Here is a 24533-nt window from a genome sequence, read left to right on the forward strand (position 1 = left end):
TACAGTGTTAATCTGTATTGGGTTAATGATCAGAACCCAAAACAGGGCCACAAAACTGACCCCACACCCGGTCAAGGTGCACGTTTAATCCACTTTGCCAGACTTGAATATGGTAAGTGTGAATCTGGTAACCTACAGCGCCATCTAGTGTTATCTTAGGTAACAACAGAAGTGTTTGGGACTTTAGGGCCCGTCTGTGGTCACGTGATCGCTACTCTTGTTTCCATTACTCCTCACGATTAGAGCATGTCGTGCCAAATGAGCAAAATTATATAATTTTATAAATCATTGTTATTAACATTATAATCGTCATTAGTAAGGAACTTAGCGATGTATTTTTTCAACACACCTATCATTGTTCTAGAACCCCAAAACAGGTTCTTCTATTGTTACAAGCTTGACATCGTAACAATAATAGAAATCTTTTTGGTGCTATATGGAACAATTTTTAATAAGACTCTATACAGGACAATATACAACCCATTCTCCAACAATCTGAAGAATCATTATGCAAAGAACCATTTAAGCATGAAATAGGTCTTCATAGAACTCACTGTTCTAAGTAGAACCATTCCCATTACCATAGGAACCCTTAAAGAACTATCTTTTTTAAGAGCGTAGTTTTTCAAAAGTCCCCCCTCTTTAAAATAATGCAATAATAGTGGAAAACAAGTATATATTTCTATGTACATTTTATGTGGTATATAGACAAAGATTTGTTTCACCACAAAAATGCAAAATATCTAAGATTTACATTGTATCTCACATACACACATAACACAGTCAGTCAGAACAAAGAATATGCACTAATACAGAATACATAAAAAGGAGGTTAACATGTAGATATCTGTTAAAAATTAAACAATCAAGTATGAGACTTAGCTTAATGTATAGACTCTTTCATATGGCTTTTAAGAACAGACCAAGCCTGTACACGCTCTACAGTACTTATTTACTGTCTCACTGGCTGCACAGGGGAAGCTGCCTGAATACATATTTAGGTCTGTGTGCTTGTGTAGGTGTGTGTTTGTGTAATGGTGTGACTGCATTCTTCTGTGCTGCATTCCTTTAGCGAGTTGCTCTCGCCTTGAGGTGCCACACACTAGACCACCGTTACCAAAGAGGCACCTTCCCTGCTTTTCTTTAACCAATGGTTTCTCAGCATGCAGGAACATGTCTGTTCGTGTCAGTCCACTCTGACCTTGCAGGCTGACTAAGCGCATTCCTCAGTTCTATTCTCAGGTCTGTGCTCTCTATGTGTGCTATTTTTGACTGGGTGAGTTTTATGGTGTTGGGTATTATTAGCATGAGGATTAGTACAAACTCCAAAAAGGGAAGGTTCAGTAAAACATAAACACAAGTTTTTTGGCACATCTTTTCCAACGCTCATCCATGGACTTTTGTTGAGTGTATGAGCAGCTAGGTCTGAATTTTATGCAACCTGATGCATTTCATAGCCAAAAACAAGTCGTAAGGATTAATCACTGGACTTCTAGCTAAAACACTTTTTTCAACAGCAATGCTGTCTGTTATCCAACCTTATGCCAACTTTAGCACTATAGAGTGGGTGTCTCACTGTTAACAGCAATATCACAGTACAGAATATGCAATTATATGCATAATATGCAACAAGTAGAGTTTGATACAATCCTGCCTGATCTGGCATAGATACCAGAAAAACTTGTGAATGTAACTAGAATTGTTATTTACAGTGTTGCTCTAGTGTTGGAAAGCTGAATATAACTACATCAGAACAACCTGGGTAAGACATTTCCATGTCTATGTCAGCTAATGCACGTATCCTAATATACTGTTGGAACGACCCCTATTTCAAATATTTATTTTCAAAATTTGGCAGCGTCTCATCGGTTTCTATTATTAGCGCCTTTTAAGTCAAGGGGTTTCCAGTAATTTCCTAAACGCAGAGAAACACATTTTCTGTGGTAACCATACAATGGAGATGCAGCAGATAGAGATTAGGTTAGAAAATGCTAGAATATTACTTTAAGTCACAATTTAACTCGGCTTGCTAACCATCCGTTTTTCACCTGGACAGTCCAGTTTTCATGCTGTGTGTTTGTTTTTAACTGTCATTTGTCCCTTTTGGTTCAATGTTCGTCCAAGTTGTAGAGGATGGGGGGGTGAGGGGGATGTGCAATAACTGTGGTCAGTTCATTTGGCACTTCCTACTTCCTTCTTCCACTGTCAATTTGTCCAGTTGTGTCATATAGAATAATTGGCACTTTTTTAAACACTATGGCCAATCATGAAGAGAGCTGAAGTCACAGTGTCCATCTGAAATGAATAGGAAGTACAAAAAGAAATCCTTAAAAAGAAGCGCTACTGATCTTTCCAAAAAGAATGGTCTAATGGCTTTGAAATGAAGAATTTGCAAATTCACTTAAACTTCTATGTTTTAAAGGACAAACTACTACTGACAGCGGCAAGCTCAAATACAAATGTGTGGGCACAGGGGTGTCAAGTTTTGGCTTGTTGAAAAGGTGGCAACTCCAAATGTAACAGTTCACCCACTAAATCCTGGCACTGTATCACCATACCCAACATTACCACATTACTTAAGCTATTACTACATTCACATCGTGAAATGTATAATAAACCGACAAGAAGAAAAGAAATACAAAAAAAAAACATTTGTGCACATAAACATACTTTCTGTCCCTTTGATGTCCACCCATAGTTTTCTTGAAGGAATCCTCCAGTTATTTTCAATGCAATCTCTGTCTGTCACAATTCTAGCATATAGTCGAATTTCCATGTAGAAAAGAACAGAAAACCTGATTAATTAAAACTCGCTTATAATAAAAGTCAAAGGGTGTTTTGAGTTAATGGGATTGTTAACTCAAAACTTCTCAGAATAATCATCTGTGCTACAGATGCAGCAGACAGAGATTGGGTTTTAAAAAGTATGGAGTATTCCTTTAATACATTAATATTATCCTTGGGTGATAAAAACACAAATAGTGAGGTAACTGAAGTGTTCAATAAGGCACTTTAGGAAGGCAATACTGGCAGCTGACCTGGGTACACCTAAGGGCACATACACAGATGGAAATACAGTGATGGGATCACTCATATAAAGAGCGTCCTCTCATGCCGGGCAGCAAGCTAACGGACACCATTACATAATTATAGAATTCATTAGCATAATGAGGATAAATGGAGTCCCTCTACTGTCTGTCCATAAAGACTCCAGCATCAGTTAATAAATACCCCACTCTCCCTTCTCATTCTATCCCTCGTCCATCATCCTTTTTCTGCTTCTTTGGCTACTTTGTTTACATTTCTGTGTCCTCTTCCTCATCCTCATCTTCCTGCTGTGGGAGGGGCCTGTAGTGATCCACCCCCAGTGGCAGGAAAGTGGAGTGCGGCCGGCTGCCGGCCTCGTCCAACAGGGGGTGGTGGTTGTTTAGTTCAGGCTCAGCAGAATTGCATTTGCAGTACCGTTCTCTTTGCCGCTCAGTCATGCCTGCTTCTTCTGGTTGATCTTGCCTCTGGGTTAGTAGAGAATACAGGTATCCAGCAGGCACTGGGAGAGAGGCGGTGACTATGAGCATGGACAGCATCACCAACGCCCAACCGGGATACTCCAGGCTAGTCTCAGAACCCTTTGAGAGAAGGACAGACAGATAGAGAGAGAGAGAAAGAAAGGGAGATTTAAAGGGGCCATATTTTAGAAAACTTTTGCTTTACCTTTTTTAATTAAAAGATTTTCATGTACTGTGTAAGCATAACCAAAATTAGCTTTAAAATAAAATGCTTTAAAATAAAATTTACTCCCCCTTCTATACATTTCTATATATAGAAGATAAGCTGTAGGCAGTGGCTCATCCATTCATCCTTTACAGGTTAGGTTTTGGAGTGGGAGATGTGGAGAAAACGATAAAATGCTGTGCTGGACCAGGCGATGGCGAAGCAAATCTATCATTGCAGCCTTCGAAAGTATACAGACAACTGAAGTAGTAGCTGAAGTTTATTTTTACCAACGTCTCTGAATATTTCAGCCTAAATTAATAGTTTGTTCTGGAAATTTCAGCTAGACTGAGTTTTGAACAAGGCCTGATGTTGGGCAGCCACACAGAACAGAGGTCACTTACATATATCTAGGCATAATGAAAAAATATGTTGTTTAATTCTTAGGAATAAAGATAAGTTTAAAAATTATAATGTAAAAATTAATTAAAGGTATTAAACCAAAAAGGCATTATAAGGAAACTTCATGGGAAAAAAAAAATGCAGAAAATGGCCCTTTTAACTGCACAAAGCTTTAAATAACCAATAAGGAGGCGAAAAGTGTTCTCATATTTAGATGACTGTAATCACACAACCCTACCAGGCAGCTACAGCAACAGAAGTACATAACTTTACTATCATTGAGCATCAACAAAGCCTTAATTAGCCGGTCATACAAAGTGTATCATTGTGTATTACCGTGGTGTGGTTCCATGCTGTGTAAGTTGGCCATTTGAAGACCATTCGCAGTAGACTAGCAGTCAGCAGACCCACCATAGCCAGCAGGCATACATACTTCCACATGAACTTATAGATCACAGGGGGGCGCCAATGCAGCATCAATGCTACATCATCCAAAAATCTGCAATACATAAACAGAATCTTTATTCCTTAAGCACAGCTTTACAAGAATTTTTCCGTGGTGTTAACAGAAACATCAAATATACACCAATTGGCCATTTCATTAAGTAGACCTTACAGGTTCTACAATCATTGTCCATTTTTTCAGCTCCACTTACCATATAGGTGCACTTTGTAGTTCTACTATTACAGACTGTAGTCCATCTGTTGCTCTGCATACTTTGTTACCCTGTTCTTCAATGATCAAGACCCCCATATGAACACCACAGATCAGAAGGTATTGCTCTGTGGTGGTCCTGTGGGGGTCCTGACCATTGAAGAACACGGTGAAAGGGGGCTAACAAAGTATGCAGAGAAACAGGTGAACTACAGTCTGTAATTGTAGCAGTACAGAGTGCTCCTATATGGTAAGTGAAGCTGATAAAATGGACAATGAGTGATGATACAAAGTAGTGCACTTAATGAAGTGGCCTGTCGGTGTACAATAGACAGTATCACATTAAAATGAAAAGAAGTTCTATTACAGACACATGTATGAATAGTTTACACAGCTGCATTATAAATAAAATGTTTATCATATGGCCACCACTGCAGCACCAAGCTATGAACAATATGAACATTTTTAGTATCAGGAAATTTGCAGAAGTAGTCTTACCGATCTGCCCCGTAGATCCACGCCACACTGACTGTCTCAAAGATAACGACGATAATCAGTGGTAAAGTGGCAGAATAATCATCAAACATGGTCACAAAATAGTTGCCGCTGCGCTGTGTGAAGAGCAGCCCTATCAGAAAGCCCAGGACACAGCTAAACACTGTAACGCAAACAACACATAACACAACATCAGTTTAATACTACAACACAAGTGACGCATAAGAGCTATGATAAAACAGCTGAACACTGCAACACAAACACCACACAGGAACTATGATTAGACATTTAAAACAACACAAACTCTGACATATGAGCTACAATTGTGTAGCTCAACAATGCAACATAAAAAAACACTAGAGCAACTGCACATTAACACTGCTAAACTGTACAACAACCATTATATCAGAGCTGAATACTGTGAGTTACACAGACACGACAAAACAACATAACACAGAAATATTATGAGAGCTACACTAGTGTTCAAAAGTTCTGATATACCATTAATAACTTTTTTTATATGAACAATAATTTAATTTTATATATACAATAACTTGTAAAATATGGATTTAATGAAACTATAAACTATTTAAGAGCTATTTTACATGATTCAGATTTAATACTTCAAGAATTCTGTGAACAAGCAGTGAATGATGAATTATGTATTGTAATTATCTATTTACATTCATTTTTCGTGAAGTTCTCTGCCTTATTTAATGTCCCAATAAGACCAATTCTGGATACTAAACTCCTACAGCTCTGTTTAATTTTCTGGACACGTCTAAAATTTCTTCCAAGTGTCCCTGTGACGTTGCACAGGACTAGAAAATTAGAACCACTAGATTAGTTTTATACTGTTGAAAACTGGTTCCAAACGTTTGAACACTAGTGCACATTTAAAACAGTTAAACACTGCACTTAAATACTACACTCTAACAAATTTAAATGATGTTACAATTGTTGCAATTGCAATTTAAATCTCACAACTACAATAATATTACTATTTCATTATTTATTGACATCACTCAAGTAGTGACAATCAGTTGCTGCAACACAGGGACATCAGCGGTTGTCCTAACAAGGTCACTTTGTCACAATAGACACAGCATATTGTAGTTCCAACAAACTGGTACAGATACACCAAACAGACTGAGTGCATCTACATGCCAACTGATATCTAAGCGAACCATGGTGTAAATAATGTAAATGGCAGTTATAGATAGCAGAGTTGTGTTTGCGTGGTTAGTGAGCTGCAGGGTTAGCCACACTCACTGCACAGAAGAGTTCTTTGTAACAGGTTGATCTTTAAGCGGAGGACAGCCAAAGCATGTGTGTATGTACCTGTGAGCATGGTCTTGTGGCGGCCCAGCAGTCTAAAGTTGTCCATGAGCGGAGTAAGGATGCCCTGCATGGTGCCGAACATGGTGGACAGCCCCAGATTAAGCAGCATGAGGAAGAACAGAGCTGACCAGAATGGACTGGCAGGGAACAGTGCCATTGCCTCAGTGAATGCTATGAACGCTAAACCAGTCCCTTCCACACCCTGAGTGAGGAAGGCAGAAAAATGAAATGAATCTGACAGTAAGAACTGTGGAGTGAATAATCTTCTGTAATTGGTTGAACCCAGAGACATGGCTGTGTGCTGTGTTGTTATTGTTATTGAGTATAAATCCTATGATGTTTCAATCCAGGCTGTTTATGGTAATTTTGTTTATGGTAAATTATAAAGATTCATTTCTTATGAATCAGGCAGTAAAATCTCTTTCAAATTACATAACAGAACCTCTTCTGTTGAAATGAATCCATCTCTAATACTTATTTTTTGCAAGTTACTTTTTTCACACCAATGAATCTTAACTCTGATATCCTCCATAACACAAAGTTCCACAAATGCATTGCACTTCACCTTGTTCATTTCTCTCTCCAGGTCGCAGTCAGTGATGTTTGGCAGCACGCTGCCGTATTGGCTGTACCACTGCCTGTACTCGTGCAGGTCCACGGATTTGGGATCAGACATGTTGAACCACGGCCACCAATGCTGAGACAAGCCTGAAGCTGCCATCTCCATCACTCTTCCCATATTTCTGCAAAATAACAAAATTACATTATATCTGTAAAACACAGCCAAAAAAGAGGCTGAAATGGAAACACATACTGCATTTTGAATAAATACTGGTAACACCATTACAACAATATGCACACATGTACATACTTACGTTGCAACACACTCCAGGGCGATGTTCTTAGCTCGGAAGCCAAGCACCACAAAGACGACAAGCGAGGCCAGGACTGAGGTCATGAAGTTGATTGCAGAGACCATGATAGCATCACGGTGGCAGTTGTTGTGGACAGGGTTGTAGGAAGAGTAAGCGATTACGGAGCCATAGCCCAAACCAAGAGCAAAGAAAACTTGAGTGGCTGCTTGACGCCATACCTGCACCTCCCCCCAGATCTCCAACTGAGAGAGAAAGAGAGAGTTAGTTACTAATTAGTTAATAGAAATCATTCAGAATATACATATGTAATAACGTGAGTGAACAATTAAGGATGCACATATCAGCCTTTAAAGTTTAAGGGGTTAAAAAGACGTTGTTTTATGATGTTTTATCATGAGCCTCAGCAAATGGTCAATTTGCATCTTGTAATTATCACAAGAAGTGTTACCCTTAAACAACATTAGCTGTTTTGCCAGTAAGCTCCAGGATTTGCAATGACACTCTGGATTAGAAATGAAAGTTAAAGTGCAGTTAATGTTTTTAGCTATAATCTGTGGATAATTACATCTAGGCAGGAATACACAGTTATAACAATAAACTTTTGGCTGCTCAGATGTTTCTTGGCCACTTTGTTCATCATTAGATTACGCATAACAGAGCTAAAGAAGCCTAGATGTGATTCTAAATGTGGTTCTTCATATTGCAATCCAAAGCTACTACTACAGGCCAACACACACCAGTCGCGTTGTGCCACGCAGCATGGCATAGCATCATGTAGCGCATCACTGCTACACTAGAATGCTTTGCAATGAGAGTGCCGAAAATGTCAAGTTCAAGATTTTTTTATATTCTACTTGTATGAACTTCAGAAAATAAAACTTTTAAAACAAATTTATCACACTTGCAATCAGTTTAGCACCTCTTCACAAACTCTGTTTTAGAGCTGAAAGATACAGGGTGAAAAAAAGGCTAGGCTAATAATGTTAGCTGAGGTAAAAGACCATTAGCATTTGTCTGTTTATCTAAAAGACTGGCTGCTTCCACTACTCTTGAAAACAAGAGGTACTAGTAGCTTAAGGGCTGTAACAATACCTTATTAAAAAAAATAAAGAATTATAGTGAACCTTTTAGGTGAATGATTAGTCTGCAATTTGCATAAAAATAATGCATATTATTGGTTCCTCTACTGCATTTTCTTATGACCAAAAACAGAGCCTGATGGACACAACCATTTATACACATTTATCACAGTGATTATATGTATTTTTATATATATAATATTTATCTATGAATAGTTAATTACCATTCATTTAATCTTATTGTCTGGCTATTTTTAAAACCTTGATAACCTAATTAACTGTCAAATTAATCTGTAGATTACACAAGTGCTAATACAATTAATAGGGACAGCCCTAGTACCCTTGCACGCTTACTTTTTACTCACTTTAGGGTAGAACATGTAGGTGATTCCTTCAATGGCTCCATCCAGCATCAGTCCTCTGATGAGGAAACAGAACAGCACAGCATATGGGAAAACAGAGGAGAAGTACATCACCTGGAATTGGAAAACAAAGGAAAGAAAGAGAAAGATCATTAATTGTTTTAGACTGGATATTTACTGTTGGCTTTACAGTTTCTCATCATATACAATATATTACAATGAATGCTGACAGTAGATATTTCAAGGGCACAGGTTGAAGGATATGATCATTTATGTAAGCCAACTGGCAACATGAACAAATAAGTGTGTGCGAGAGTGTGTTGTAATAGTACCTTGGCAGAGGACTTGATGCCCTTGATCATAGCCAGACATACTATAGCCCAAGCAGCCAGCAGGCAACCAGTTATGATAGGGTTAAACTCTCCAGACTGATCCAGAGAGTCAGAGATATCAAGAGCCTTACGGAACCAGAAATAAGAGGTGGGTGAGCTGGCAGCACACTCCTTCACTGAGAGAGTGAGAGAGAAAGGCAGAGGGAGAGAGAAAGAGAGACATGTTAGATAACACACACAGATGTACAAATCATACTTACAGAAGTCATTCAATATCTATATCAATGAATGGATATGAATATAGATTCTGTAAACCTGGCTAAAGGGAACAACATTGTTTTTGCAAGAAAGAACAAATATTGTGGCTGTTGGAACAAAACCTTGTATTTCCACATTTGTTGCTTTTTATTTTTTTGACATAATTTAAAAATACCAGCTGCTCTTTATATTGTGTGAAAATTTCATGATGAATGGAACAACAGAAATGAGCCAAAATGTCATATAAAATCTTGTTACATTACTTAAATTAAATGTTAAGCATGTTTTGTTCTTTTTCCGATAAAGTAACTAGTTTGGAGATACATGGTTTTGGTCCTACATGATAGGTGGGGGTGGTGGGAGGTGGAGGAGAAACATGTAATTATTGGTTAATATTATTTTCCCCGCCCACTGATGCACAGAGATGTAATCAGAACTCAGAAGATGAAGTAGAAGTGGGCGAAAGATTATAGAAAAACAAGAATTTTAAATGACACTTCTTTTACACGGTCTTCTAAATGATACAAGAAAACTGACTTTTTTTAATACCGAGCAATAACTGCAGCTGAAGATAAATATGAAAAGCAAACCTCTGATAAACTGGGCCTTTGTGATGTTTTTATATGGGCTTTGGAACATGTTGTTTATTAAGGAGTGATGATTGTTTAATGATTTTTTAATATGTATAGAGACATGCAGTCATGTAAATATTTGGGCACCACTGGGTCAAATTACCAGCAAATGTTTTGTTTTTTTTTTATCCATAAATAAGTGCATATCTTCAAACACACTTCTTCACATTTTAATACACAATTACTGTTTATTTGTTGAATTTTAGTGCACAAAGTTGGACATATTGAAAAAAAAAAACAATAAAACATAAAATGTGGCCTGTGCAATAGTTATGTCCAACTTTGTGCACTAAACTTTGACTTTGAAGAAACTTTGAGGAAAAATGACATATTTATGTTTGTTCCCATGCATCAACTTACTGTCATGTAAAGAATTAACAGAACACATCATTTGAATTTGCATTTCACCTTTTGCATATGACTATGTGTACTTTATCTGGGGACATACCTGTCTGGTTGCTGCTTAGTTCCACAGGACAGTGTTGCCATGGTAATGGGTACTGAAAGGAGTTTCCCAAATAAAATAGAGACCAGGCAATGATCACGTTATAGTACAGAGCCACAAAGAAACATACCTGAGAGCGAGAGCGAGAGAGAGAGAGAAAGAAAGAGAGAGATAGAGAGAGAGAGAGAGAAAGAGAAATAGACAGACAGACAGACAGACAAGGTATGTTAATATGTTTAAATATAGAGTGGGTTTCTATTATATAACAGCGCAATCATACACCAGCACTTCCTCAACCACACATACAGTCTGAGCAAGTCTGGCTGTCCACTTTAGAAACACTGCTCTCCAATTACTGACGAGGTAAGTACTTGACCTGATCACACAGAAAAACACAGAGAAACACACACACACACACACACACACACACATACACGTGCAGCAGTCTTTCTGTGTATGAGCTGTTACCTACACCACTGACGCTTACTGTAATGTCTAAATTTAGAAAGCAGTGCTAGACAGCGGCCTCATCCTGAGCTAAGGCTAATGCCCCCTGATAAAACCTGACCATGAGTGGGACATTTAAAATTCTGCTATGCAGCAAATTCCTCTACATACTATGTCTATAACAAACACACATCTAAAAATATTTCTAGTGAAATTCCAAAGCTTTCCCCCTTACAGAAATAGAACACTTTATTTGTACATAGTGTCTTGAAACCAAATCCAGTTTTATAGTTACTTATTGTCTAATGTTGTTCATTGTCTAATGTTGTATTTGCCACTGTTATAAGTTTACTGTGAACGACACAGTGACCACAACAAGAGGAAAAACTGGGATGTCGAATGTGGGGGAGCCCTGTTTTATCCATGGGTGTCAACAACATAGGAACATTTTTTTAAATGATGTAGTACATTTTCTCAGCACTTATATCATAAAAATATTCTTTTCACAATATGATATGAAAATATTGTCTGATTATTTTCCAACAAAATTCCAAAGTTTAAACTCGTAAAGCAAACAGTTTCAAACCATGATGCCACCCATCTCACATTAAGAGACCATCCTGTTAGAATATGAATATGTTTAGAGGTCTGACAGTTTAACGCACCCAATAGTTAAATACATTTCAGCGAGATTTGGAAACTATTAACATTTGCATCAATGTTCAGCACCAGAGCTCAGCTCCATTTGTCTTTCACACAAACCAAAGGTGTCAGAGCTCAGCTTCGCAGAGCTCTGGCCCGATTTAACCTCTGATAAAAACAAATACTGTGAAACACTGAATTCCAATTAATAACAGTCAAGTGAGTGTGTGTTACCATGCAGCTGGAGTAGCCGATGCCGGCAAGGCGAGGTGAGATGTGTTTCCAGACTCCAATGCTGCCCTGCCGGATACTCTGACCAGCGGCCAGCTCCATGAAGAAGAGAGGAACTCCCACCACCAACAACAACATCACATACAACACCATGAATGCCCCTGTAGAGATAGATAGATAGATAGATAGATAGATAGATAGATCTAATTTTTGTTTTATTTGCACTTAGAAAATCAAAAAAACACGTCATTTGATCAGGGGTGCCTGAACTTTTGCATGTGACTATATATTGTGCAGCCCTAATGTACTGTACCTATAGCATCATAACTCATAAAAAGTAGTTTCAAAATCATTTTGAATATTGACACACATACTTAGAAACATACAAACTTGTACCTCCTCCATTCTGGTGACAGAGGTAAGGGAATCTCCACACGTTGCCCAAGCCTACGCTGAAGCCCACCTGAGCGAGGACGTACTGCAATTTACTGTCCCATGCTGGGCGGTCCTCGCCTTCCCCTGCCTCAAAAGACTCTGCCCCATCTACTGACACCAGAGCCACTGCAGAGTGGCTCTCTTCCAGTCCAGGACCATCCTCGTCACCAGGCAACGGGGGCTTCTCCATCTAGAGGGAAGAGAGGATGTTTGGATCTTAATGGAGATAAATGGGCTTCATTTGCGATATGTGATGCAATACGTCATTGAATAAATATATGGGAGTACAAATTTTAATATTATGGACATTATATGAGCATGATTTGTGGATGTGTCTCAGATTGTGCGTCACTGTGGGTCTACTGTATTTCAGAAAGGACAGATGATGTGTTTCTTTGCTTCTCTTCAGTATTAGTCATAAGACGATGAGAAAGGATCTGCAGTATGAATTTCTAGGCTACAATACTGTGTGAATAAACCATGTGGAGCTAATCTTGTCTCAAAAGGAAATGTACATGAATGCAACTATAATTTCATAAACTACTTGCGTATATAAGTTAAAATAATAAATATAATTTGATTTGTAATAAAAATCATGTATTTATGCTTTTCAGGTTACACTTGGTAATTGTTATTCATATGTTCAGTTCACAGTTTAGGACAACATGCATTGTTTTGACAGTTTGTTACCACTCAAAGAACTCAAAGCATTTATACATGAACTGCATTATTAAATGGTTAAAATGTAAACAAAGACATGGTGTGAAATGTTCCATTCTAGACAAACTTACAAAGTCAGAACTGTTCACAGTGGCGGTGATAGGAACCAGATGTCTGAAGAGTTCAATGCCTCTAGAAGCTCCCTTGCAGCAAGTTATTACACTAAATATGAACACTTTGCCTGATGTCTGATACAGTGTATTGCAATAGCTGTGAGACACGATTTTAGGTTTAAAATATCAAAAAAATAATAATAATAATTCCGCTCATGGCAGAAGAGTACGTGGGGGGCATACTAAGGCAACATTGTACCTAAATAAAACATATTCATGAAAGATGTACCAATAATGCATGTAAAAACTTGAAAGGCTCGTGTAGGTACACTGGTGTTTTTGGATAGTATATGTGGCTGCATTTGTTTTGTAGACATTACAACCCCTGGTTACTTTTGCCACCACTGTAAAGAAATCCGAGAAAGTTTCTTTACAAAGAACTATTTCACATCAAACCACTCTGAGTAGCCTTGTTTACAACTCAAAGGCTGAACTTTTCAGAACAATTGTGAAAACTGTTGAAATTGCCCTTTAATGCGTAAATGAGGTAAGTTGGGGTTTGCAGTTGTAATATGAGGATTGTACTCTCAAATCTCAGATAACAAACACACTGGCAGATTTACAAATATGAAGTATGCTTCAAACGCACTTTCTTCTGCTGATGCAACTGCATGGACATGCCTAGACAACACTGCAATACTCACAGCAAAGTGCAGTATAAAAAACAAACGCCACATTCCCAATGGCCACTGCTTTACTATGGCATGTCTGATGTCTGGTGGGGCTGCATCAATTAGCGAAAGACAACTTGCAGGTAGCCAAACAGCTAACCCCTTAAAATTACACGTTTATTGCATACTAAGGCTTATCATTCAGCAACTACAGGGACTTAAATGCAAACTGACTGAGGTATTCGTAGGTTATAGAAGTGTTTAATAGAACTTTGGGCCTGCTGGTGGGGCCGTTTAAGGGGTTAAAGCAATGTTTGTCTAAATCTTCACCTTAACCCATATGGAGTTGGCCAGCCATGTAAAATGATACCCCAACAAACAGCATTGTGTTTGACATACAGTCATCTATATATAGCGGTTGGTATAGCATACTGTGTAATACTGCTGACCTCCATACAGCAGAGTGGGGCTTGATTCCCTGCCAGGGCAGGCACATCATGCAACACCAACAAGGGTCCTTGGGCAAGACTCCAAATGCCATGTTTGCTTGAATCTGTAACATAACTAAGTTATAAGTCATTCTGGATAATAGCATCTGCCAAATGCTAAAAGTACAATGTTCAGTTTATTTTTTATCTATGCAACCTACTTTTGTCTATTTTTAGAGATAAAAGTATGTCATACAGTGACAGAAACCATATCAGCAACTCTATTTGAAATGACTAAACGACACAGCACAATCTGAGTCAGATGGGTGATGATTTAGGCTGCAGTTTGCATGATGCCAAGCAGCCACTGGAAGTTTCCATTACTTTCCATTGCTAGCTACTTTAGCTTTTAGCTCCAGTGTAATTTCAGACATCTTGGCTGAGAACTACATTTGTGAACTGAACCATCATTTTAAGATGACTAACTGTATTTCTGGTACTTGTGACCCCCTGCCAAATTGAACCAACTTAAAGGGTCAGTAATCTTTTTTGCTGATTTGGAAATTCGAATGTTTTACTAGTTTTACTACTTACAATGGTGGCATGGTGGAGGTTTGGCAAGGGTGCTGGATCATGAATTACTGTATTTTCTTGTGGGAATGCAGTGATATTGTGAAGAGAAGTCTAATCTTGAACATTATCAGACATGTAATCAGCAAAGCTGAAAGGTTTGGAAAAGCAGAACATGATCTGTGTAGATCTCTGTGGACTCAGTGTATACAGATTATGTAACATGAAGTTGTATGAATGTGTGTGTGTGTACGTGTGCATGCATGTGTGTACATGTGTGTGAAAATTCTCTGCTGGAAATTGCCGTGAAGGTGCCTCTTTGTACAAATACTTCAGCCACAGCAGGAACTTCATGCGCCGTGGGGAGAAGAATGAAAAAAAGCATCTAAATCTTTCTCTTTCACTCTCGTGTCTTTTTCCACTTTTAACCAATGTGCTCCAAACTCATCCTCCTGCCCTCTCCTTTGTGTCTCCTTAAATTATTTTCTTTTTCCTTTTTCTGCTCCCCAGAACAGATCATATGAATGACTTTATTGTTCGCGCCTTACGTAAAGCACAGTAAAGCAGTTCAAACATGTCAACCCCACTCTCTCTACTCCCCTTTTCTCTAAAGAGTTTTCAATAAATTAAACTTTGCAGCCTAAATGTGGAGTAACTTAATTCTTCTGAGGCTGGACTAACTGTTAACAACAATGGCTAGTTTCTGAAACTACAAAAGCCTTTATCAGCCTATTTACATGAGACAAGGCCAAGCCTCTGCATAGGCAACATTTGCGTTTAATCATCTCAAACCCAGACCACGTTTTAAGGGGTCTTTATAATAATGTTAATAGCCCACTATGTAGCAGGTTTAATATAGTTAACTAAACTATTACTAAAAGAAAAACTAGTGAACAGTGAAAAAGCATGTTAGTTTACTGTGCTCGAAACTTCTCAAAAACACAAAAACTAGTGGCGTTTTCACACCTGAAAGTCCAGGCCAAGGTCCGAATTAAGGCTCATGTTTTTGTTACATTGCAAACATTTTGGTTAGTTTTGGTTCCACACTGCAATTTAATGAGTGCAATAAAGAACTCTGCACGACACACCGACGTCCTGTCGTCATCACCTACGCGGGCTGCGTCTCCCTATACTTAATATTGATTCGTTTGTGGTCTCTCTCTCTCATCCTCTCAGTGAAAAAGATTTAAATTCTGGCATTTTTATGTATTTCTTCAAGTTGACTTTTCACTTTTTCTTTGGTTCAAATTACAATTAAATATTTCCTGTCCTCCTCTCCTCATGCGCTACTGCGGCTCCTTTTACTTCTCTTCCGGTTCTTTTTCTTCTTCTATTGTTCATTGGCTGATAACAGCCTGCCTCCGCTTCCTGTAATTGGTCTGAAAGTCCAAAACACCCCAAAAAAAGTGTTTTCACACTGCAAACAAACCAAACCATGGTTCAGTTGGATCCGAACCAAGACCACCTCTTTTGGCCGGTCAAAATTTTGGTTCTTTTATCCGAACCGTGGCCCGAACCTTTCACACCTGCTATTATAGTTCGGACCAAACTGAAAAGTCCAGACCAACCAAGGGAGGTTTGAACGCACCCTAAAACAAAACTATACTGTCCACTGCAAAACTAACTAAAACTAAACAGAATTACTGTAGAAATAGTTTCAGAGCGTTAATGAAAGCTTAGAAGTGGAACTCTTTTGTGTTTGGCCATCTTCAAAGAAAGCTGGAGCCAAATCGAGCTCAGTGTTCTTTTGTGTTAATTTTATTTTACCCTTATCAACACCTACTCTTTATCACAACACTAAAAACTAAAACTAAAACTGAAACTAAATAAAAACGAAACGAAAACTATTAACACATCTTCAAACTAAACTAGAATCAAAAACAAAAATGAAAAATGAAATAAAAAGAAAAACTAATGAAAATTGTAAATCTATAATAACCCTAGTGTGAAGTAGGCAGTGAGGAACTCTCAGGGACCTTCAGAGGAGGCCTAATGATCTCCACAAATGAAAAGGAAATGTCTGTAATTTTATATTACATTAAAAATGAAGTAAATCATCGTGTTTATTGTCTTTAAACTCTGCAAGTATCGTAGCAAAACTCTTATTTCATTGTTAAAGGTTGGTTGGAAGCAAAAGAGGTAAAATACTGAAACACCCAACTGAAAATTGTCCAAACAGGATTTATTTTTCTTTGTGGTATCTGGGGAGATAGAGTGTAGTCAGCTCTCTCACTCATAACATAATTAGGAAGTGACAGTATAATAAACAAATCACGTTTTGATGTACAATGAACAATTTGTTGAGGGAAAAAAAGTCACTGACTGGGAGTACGAGTGGTAACCCAATCTAACCAATGCGTTTCAGTCAGTTGTTAGAAAAGGAAAACATTGGTAGCTCTATGCCAGGGCTCTTTATTTAAGGAGTCACTGTAAAACTGCTACATTCAAGGTATCCGCTAATATGTCTGTCACAAGTTTCAAATGAGCCGTACATGTCTGCATTTAATCTGGAATAACCAATAATGTTGAGAATAGTGTGAATTGCCATTAGCTTAGTGCCTACATACTACTAAAATCTCATAAAGGTGCTAGCAGAAATGAGCATTATTATAGAATAGGTTTTTTATAGTTTTGACATTTACATACAAAATTTAGAAATTATGACCTTCAAAATATGTCAGTGACTCAATAATTTAATAGTTAGCTCTATTGTTGGGAGATCGCAGGTCTGATCCCTGACAATGCCACAGCCATCTGCAGCCAGGAGTCCCAGATAGCATAACTGGTCTCACTCTCCATCCTACTTGGGCAGTATGACCCTCTCTCTCACCCCAACAGTCAACACAATGATTGCCAAAACAGGTGTCTATTAGCTGACCTAAGAAAATTGGCAGTTAATGTTCTCCAAGCGCATTGACGGGATGCTTATCAGCAGTGGTGCTTCATGTGTCTCGGAGGAAGCTTGTGGTAGTCTTCACTCTCGCAGCTAGGTAGCAACGTGTGATGGGGGACACCTCACTCAACCCGGCTGACTCACTCTGGGCTCTGCTCACCCTTTAAGACGGCCCTGCTAGTACTGGTCATGTTCTTAGACGTTGTCAAAACAGGATGTACTATGTTGATGCAATCTATGACAAATTAGCCAAAGTGAGGGCACTGTGAGACCACACCCAACACAAGAATGTGAGAACAAAAAAACAAACATAAACAAGGTAAAGTTACCTCTCCTGAGATAACATTATAATTATGTAATCCAAACTTAATCTCTATGATTGTAAAAAACAGAACAAAGAATGCAAATAATAATGAAAAATGAGGTGGATGAAACAGATCTATGTAGTACCTTCTCACCATGTGTTGAGTAAAGAACAGATTGTTACAACGTTGGCACAGACCAGAATTCAACAGCAAGCAGTGAGCAGAAGCCTCAACTAGCACAAACAGCCCCAAATCCAATGAAAGGGTTTTGATTAGCATATACAATGACCTCATTCTTGCACAGAGGGTTCTGAAGATTGAGTCTAGTTGATTGCAAGAAGTATTTATTTGCATTTGTGAGACATTTTGTGAGCTAAACATTGAACAACAGTACTTGTGCAACTTTTCCTCAATTGACTTTAAGTATTTTCATAAAGACCCACTTCAGTTCCATAATGGCAGTTTACTTTGGCCTAGTGATACTGAAAAAGAGCACTAAGCAAGTTGTATCATGGCTAATGCTCTCATGGGGACGCAATTAGTGAAGCCAAATGAAGTGGCACTCCGATTGGAACAGATGGTTTCTTACTGAGGCAAGTCCAAAACAACAAAATGTCCACAGAGAAAATGGTAATAGGTCTGCCATGTAACCAACTAATGAGCCCCTACACAAGTATGCTTAGGACTAGTGTTCAGACTCACCTTTTTACCTGTTAGTGTCTCTTAGCAAAATCTTTCAGAAAACTGTCATCTTTCAATGGTAAGAATGCAAGTATTCTTTGAATAGTAAGCATGCTTACAAGGAATAAAAGTTGATAGAGAGTAGTTTGCATAATCATTCCCATTAGAGTTTGTTTTTAGCTCCGCCCACCAACACACTTCTCCATTGCCTACAAACCGAACTTAGAAACCGCTGAGTCATATGATGCAAAATTAAGAGAGAAGAAAACATTCTTCAATGATATGCAATCATTAAACTGTTTGCAAAGCCTCATTAGCAAACCACGATGGCCTGTTTTTGCCGAAACTAAGCTAAGTCCCATTTCTGAGGAATAGTGTTAGAGCAGATGTATGAAGTGCAAACTGGTGATCCCAGAGTTGATATAGATTGTCTGGCCATCTTTCTTATGAACTAAGAAAGGATGTCAGAGTGTCAGATATAACAGATATATACAGATTTTAAGACATGCAATAGCCACCTAATTAACTCCTGCGAATATCAGTCTTGCAAAATAATTCATAAACTCTGAGTGTATCAGGTTCACTTCATGCCTACATTCATTGGCCATATAAGTTTACAATTACTGACTGTAGACCAGGGGTCAGCAACATGCCGCATGTGACTCTTCTACTGCCCTGTTGCGGCTCCACAGCAGAATTAGATCTTTTTAGGTAAAAATAAAATAATCATCCTTTGCAGTAGAATTAAAGCCTTGCTGATCATTCTAACGCAGTTTTAAATGGTTTTAAACACTGGAGTTAATGTAGCCTATATCTGCTAATTCACCAACTGACCCTGAAGGTTGGCACGCAGACTGCTGGTCCCACAGCAATGCAGACAACAATCTCATCTAGCTAGTAGCTAACGAAAAGGCAAAGAGAGAGAATTAAGACAAACATCAATAATTTGGAGACGAACTGACTTATTTGCATTTATGATCTACAGATACATTTAATATGCAACAGAAAACACTAAACAGTCAAACACTAAAAAAAGTAGCGAAGCTGAAGTCAGCTTCTCGTTTGCCATCTTCTTGTTCAAATTTTCCATTCCACCTTAAATGGTGCAGCAGTTACATTCTGGCAGCTCAGGTACCATTTGAGGTGAAACAGAAAAAATTCAAACAAGAAGCTGGTGAATGAGAAGATGATATCAGCTTTGTAAAAAGTCTAATGTTGAGAGACATTTTACAACAAACTATTCTACTTTTGAGGAAAAGTTTCTTGCTGGAGATGTGAGAAAATTGGCTATAGCTGAGCTAAAGGTTAAAGCAAAGCAAAGTAAGTCTGCGTTTCCGTTTATGTTATATTATCTAGCCTGTGCTACTACATTAGCACACACTGAGAAATACTTTCAGCCAAGATGGTAAATTGGACATAAATGTTGTGGCTCTCAAGGTGGTTAGATTTTTGTTGAATCATTTGGGTTGCCGAGCCCTGCTGTAGACCATCTGTTAATGCAGAAATGATCGTCTCCCCTCTACTTTGTCCATCAATGTAAAGAGGCCACCATAGGACCACCACTGAGCAGGTCATATTTAAGAGGCAGACAATTCTCAGCACAGCAATAACACTGATACAGCAGTGTTGCTGGGATTTTTAAGAACCTCAATGTCACTATTGTGCTGAGAGTAATTAACCAGCCAAAAATATTCAAACTATCCAGACAACAGTGGTCCTGTGGTCAAAATCTGGTAATGGGGGGCAGCAAACAGATGGGCTATAGTCAGTAACTGTTAACCTGTGAAGTGCACCTATATTCTTAAAAACAAAGATGCCAAAAGGGGTCTTTGGAATGATACCATAGAACGGGGTGGTGAACTTTAGTCCTGAAGGGCTGGATTCCTGCAGAGTTTGATGATTTTCCTACTCAAGAACACCTGATTCAACTCATCAGCTAATTGGCAGGTTTGGTTGGTGTGCTAGGGCAGGGAAATCAACAAACCTTGCTGGACTTCAGCTCTCAGTTCTCCACCCCAGCCACAGAAGAACTACTTTTGGTTACTTAAAGAACCTTTTAACAGACGTATCTTTAAAGAACCATGTTTGTAAATGAGCTGTATAACCGCCACACAATGTAAGCCAAGATCCAGTTAGGAATTTTTTTTTAAAAATGTCTGCAAAATTCAGTTGTTGAGATGTAAACAGAGGCATTCAGAATCGTTTTGATGTGCGATGATGCATTTTAGTAGAGAAATTTACAGACTTGGATTTCTTTATAGCGGTGGGGTTACAGGGGTTGCATTGTCTACAACACAGATACAGGCATTTTACTTGCTATCCAAAATAAACAGTGATCCTACACGTCTTTTTTTTTGTTGGTGATATTTTGCTTGCACGTAGCTCTCCATCATGAATGTATTTAAAAAATAAAACAATGTTTCAGACATCAGGTTGAGCATTTGTCACCATTTCATGTAATAACTTTCTGTGACGTCACAGCAGGCATTAAATACTTTGGACGCCTGGTTCCATTGTCAATGATGTGAAGTTTCAATAGAATGGTGCACTTTACATCAAACTGCTGTGAATTAATTTGCCTAAATCATAACAACTGAATTTTGCAGAGATATTGGTGGAAATTCCATGAGTGCCCATGGTAGGTCTACCTGTCAGAACTGCTTCGCAACTGTATAGTAGGTACATTAAAGGTAGAAGATAAGGAGTACCTAACATGTTGTACACTCTCTGTTTAATGTGAGATAGGTCTTAGCACAGGGATCCCATGTACTCCCATGTGAGAGTGGAAAAGTACAGAACACTGTCTGGCAAAGAGAGAAAGGGAGAGAGAAAGAGAGTAACAGGGGGTGTGAAGGGGGTGAGAAGGGGGTGGGTCACTGCGTCAGCAATTCAGGGTAAGTCTTTCTAACCTGACTGACTGACTGACAGGGAGGCAGAAGGAACAGCAGGAAAGAAAGAGGGAGGGGAAAGAGTGAGAGAGTTATAGAGTGTATTATAAGGGACATGGAACGATTTGAAGGTGCCTCTTACCTTGACACAAATGCTGGAACAGTGAAAAAAAGCCGTTTGTCTTAAAACTACACAATAAGTCAGTTCTTTTCTCACTATTTCAGTCTTCTTTTACTTCTAGCATTCCTCTGTCCACAATACTGCAAATCCCTTGACACCCCTTCTCCTCCATTTCTATATATAGCCTTGTAGTGGTCAAGTGACCAGCGTCCAGAATGATGTTGCCAGCATGTGTTCAGAAACTTCTCAAACTTCAGTGTATACGCACAATGCATTGGAGGACACTGACATACAACACAATGCTCCTTTAAAGTCTCAAGTTACAGACAAAGTAAGATCCCTTGTATCATAGAAAAACACCAAATTTTGAACTGTAAAACATCTCACATGTATGTTTGCATTGGGGTCCATACACACACATATACACACATATATGTATACATATGTACACACACACACACACACAGAGCAATATGGGAAGAGGACGTATGTCTATATACATACTGACAGTGAGGAGCATGGTTTGAGTGGACAAAGAATCTTCAAGGATGCAGAAATTAGTTAGGTCTTGGGATCACAACATCTCCTAAACTACAATAAAACACCAACTATATAACCACAAGCTGTTTTGGGGGTTCCAGAAAAAAGTCTCTGCTGTCAAGGACCTACAAGGACCAACAAACTCAAGCATCTACAGATTACCAGAAGTTACTGGAACTTTCAGTGGGACAGTGCGACAGTGTTCTGTCTCTGGATATTTGTCTTTAACTTCTCCTTTGTGGCTGTTTCTTTGCCCGGTTTTCTCTCTGTTGTCAGGTGGATTTAGCTGTTTATCGTTCGCTCACGTTCAGTTTAACTTCAAAGCCATGTTGCTGTGTTTCGAGCATGGTTTGAGTTTTCAAGGATGCAGAAATTAGTTAGGTCTTGGGGTCACAACATCTCCTAAACTACAATAAAACACCAACTATATAACCACAAGCTGTTTTGGGGGTTCCAGAAGAAAGTCTCTGCTGTCAAGGACCAACAAACTCAAGCATCTACAGATTACCAGAAGTTACTGGAACTTTCGGTGGGACAGTGTTCTGTGGTCAGATGAGACCAAAATTGAGCTTTTAGGCAACAAACACCAAAGGTGAGTTTGGTGTGGACACAAAGACAGCCATGCAGAAAAGTAGCTCATCCTCACTGTGATGTGTGGTGGTGGATCTGTGATACTGTGGGGCCCTGAACAATTTATTCAAATAAATGACTCAATCAAGTATCAGCAGAAACAAAATCAACACCAGCCTGCATCAGCCAGGGCCATAGTTTGGATCTTCCAGCAGGACAATGATCCAAAGCACACCTCAAAATCTACACAGAAGTAGTTCACTGACCACAGAATTAAGGTTTTGCCAAGGGCACTCCAGTCCCCTGACCTAAACACCATAGACAACCTGTGGGATGAGCTGAAGAGGAGAGTCCACAGTGTGGAGCTCAGAATCTGAAGGACGTGGAGAGGTTCTGCATGGAGTAATGGTCTCAGATCCTTTGCCATGTGTTCACTAGTCTCATTAAGCATTACAGGAGAAAACTCAGAGCTGTTATCTGTGCAAAGGGCTACACAAAGCACTAACTGAAGGGGTGCCATTAACTGTGGTACATAGATTCATTGCTAACTAGGCTATCTACTCTAGCTGATGTCCAGAAAAAAAGGAAAATATATTTCTCTGACAAACTAATTGGTATATCATCCACTGAGGAGAAAATGCTTTATGTCGAAGATGACAAGACCTCATCAGCATCCAACACAGTCAGCTTGAGTAATAGACCATGCTTTTAAATGTATTCCTCTGCAGGCTTTTGTGCTACTGAGCTACTTTGACTAAAACTAAAAACAAGTCTTACAGGCTAAGCTAAAAGGGTAGCTCTGTGTCATTTTCGACCAAAGTTCCTGTTATTGAATGTTGTTTTATCCTTCTCCACAGTTACCTGAATATCAGTTTATTAACTCTTATAGACACTTAGATATCACATCTTAGATATCATATCTGAGCTGTTTAATAAGGTTAGTGTTGGTGCTGATACCAGTCCAGTACGTTGGATCAGTGCATCACTAATAAAATTTCATTGTAACCACAGACACTGGGGCTGTTCCTTGCCTTGTCCAATGTCTTCAGCCTATAACAATGCCAACTGCAAATCTGTACAAAAAAAGCTGTCAAATACTTATTTGCATAGTGCAGATTGTTGCTTACCACATCTGAACCAACAAATTCATCAGATTCCAAAGAAACTGAAGTCTACAAAATACTTGATCAAGGCAAATATTGAGACCCTGAACTTGAAACTGTATATATATATATATATATATATATATATATATATATATATATATATAAATACACACACACACACACATTTATATATGTGTGTGTGGGGGGTGATATTAACAAGTTAACAAGTAACATGTTATAATACAAAAAAAGCTGACCAGCAATGACTAAAGAAACTGAAAAAAAAGAAATGCAGTGCATGTAGAAACTGTAGAAATGCCCCTGCTGGCTTTGTGCACAGCTGCTTACCTCACCTCCTCCTGCGGTGGGGGGTTTCTCTCTGGGCGCTCGCGCACACTCACACTCAGTGTCTGGATATTTGTCTTTAACTCCTCCTGCGCGGCTGGTTTTTTTGCCGAGTTTCCCCTCTGTTGTCAGCTTAGGCGGATTTAGCTGTTTATCGTTCGCTCACGTTCAGTTTAACTTCGAAGCCACGTTGCTGTGTTTCGAGCTGATAAGTCACCAAACTTTAGAGCCGCGACGCCCCGCTGCTCCTGATTGGAGCTCTGCTGGAGGAGGGTGTGGCCTCCACCGCCTCCACCTCGC

At 38.8% G+C, this 24533-nt stretch overlaps 1 protein-coding gene across 2 annotated transcripts; it reads right to left on the reverse strand.

The window, feature by feature from the left end:
• Positions 1–677: 677 nt before the first annotated feature.
• Positions 678–24488, reverse strand: slc6a16a (solute carrier family 6 member 16a). 2 transcript variants are annotated; one of them, XM_036589779.1, is made up of 12 exons: positions 24237–24488; positions 12304–12532; positions 11911–12068; positions 10591–10717; positions 9253–9428; positions 8924–9034; positions 7480–7721; positions 7170–7347; positions 6605–6806; positions 5267–5426; positions 4450–4612; positions 678–3626 (listed from the first exon to the last, which is right to left on the reverse strand). In XM_036589779.1, exons 2-12 carry the CDS (start codon positions 12530–12532, stop codon positions 3297–3299), a joined length of 2076 nt encoding a protein of 691 aa, XP_036445672.1. In that variant the 5' UTR covers positions 24237–24488; the 3' UTR covers positions 678–3296. The 2 variants fall into 2 exon arrangements, with proteins under 2 accessions (XP_036445672.1, XP_036445671.1); XM_036589778.1 differs by lacking the exon at positions 24237–24488 and adding an exon at positions 14236–14460.
• Positions 24489–24533: the final 45 nt, after the last annotated feature.

Source organism: Colossoma macropomum, unplaced genomic scaffold (assembly GCF_904425465.1).
Source record: "Colossoma macropomum unplaced genomic scaffold, Colossoma_macropomum, whole genome shotgun sequence".
Lineage (NCBI taxonomy): Eukaryota > Metazoa > Chordata > Actinopteri > Characiformes > Serrasalmidae > Colossoma > Colossoma macropomum.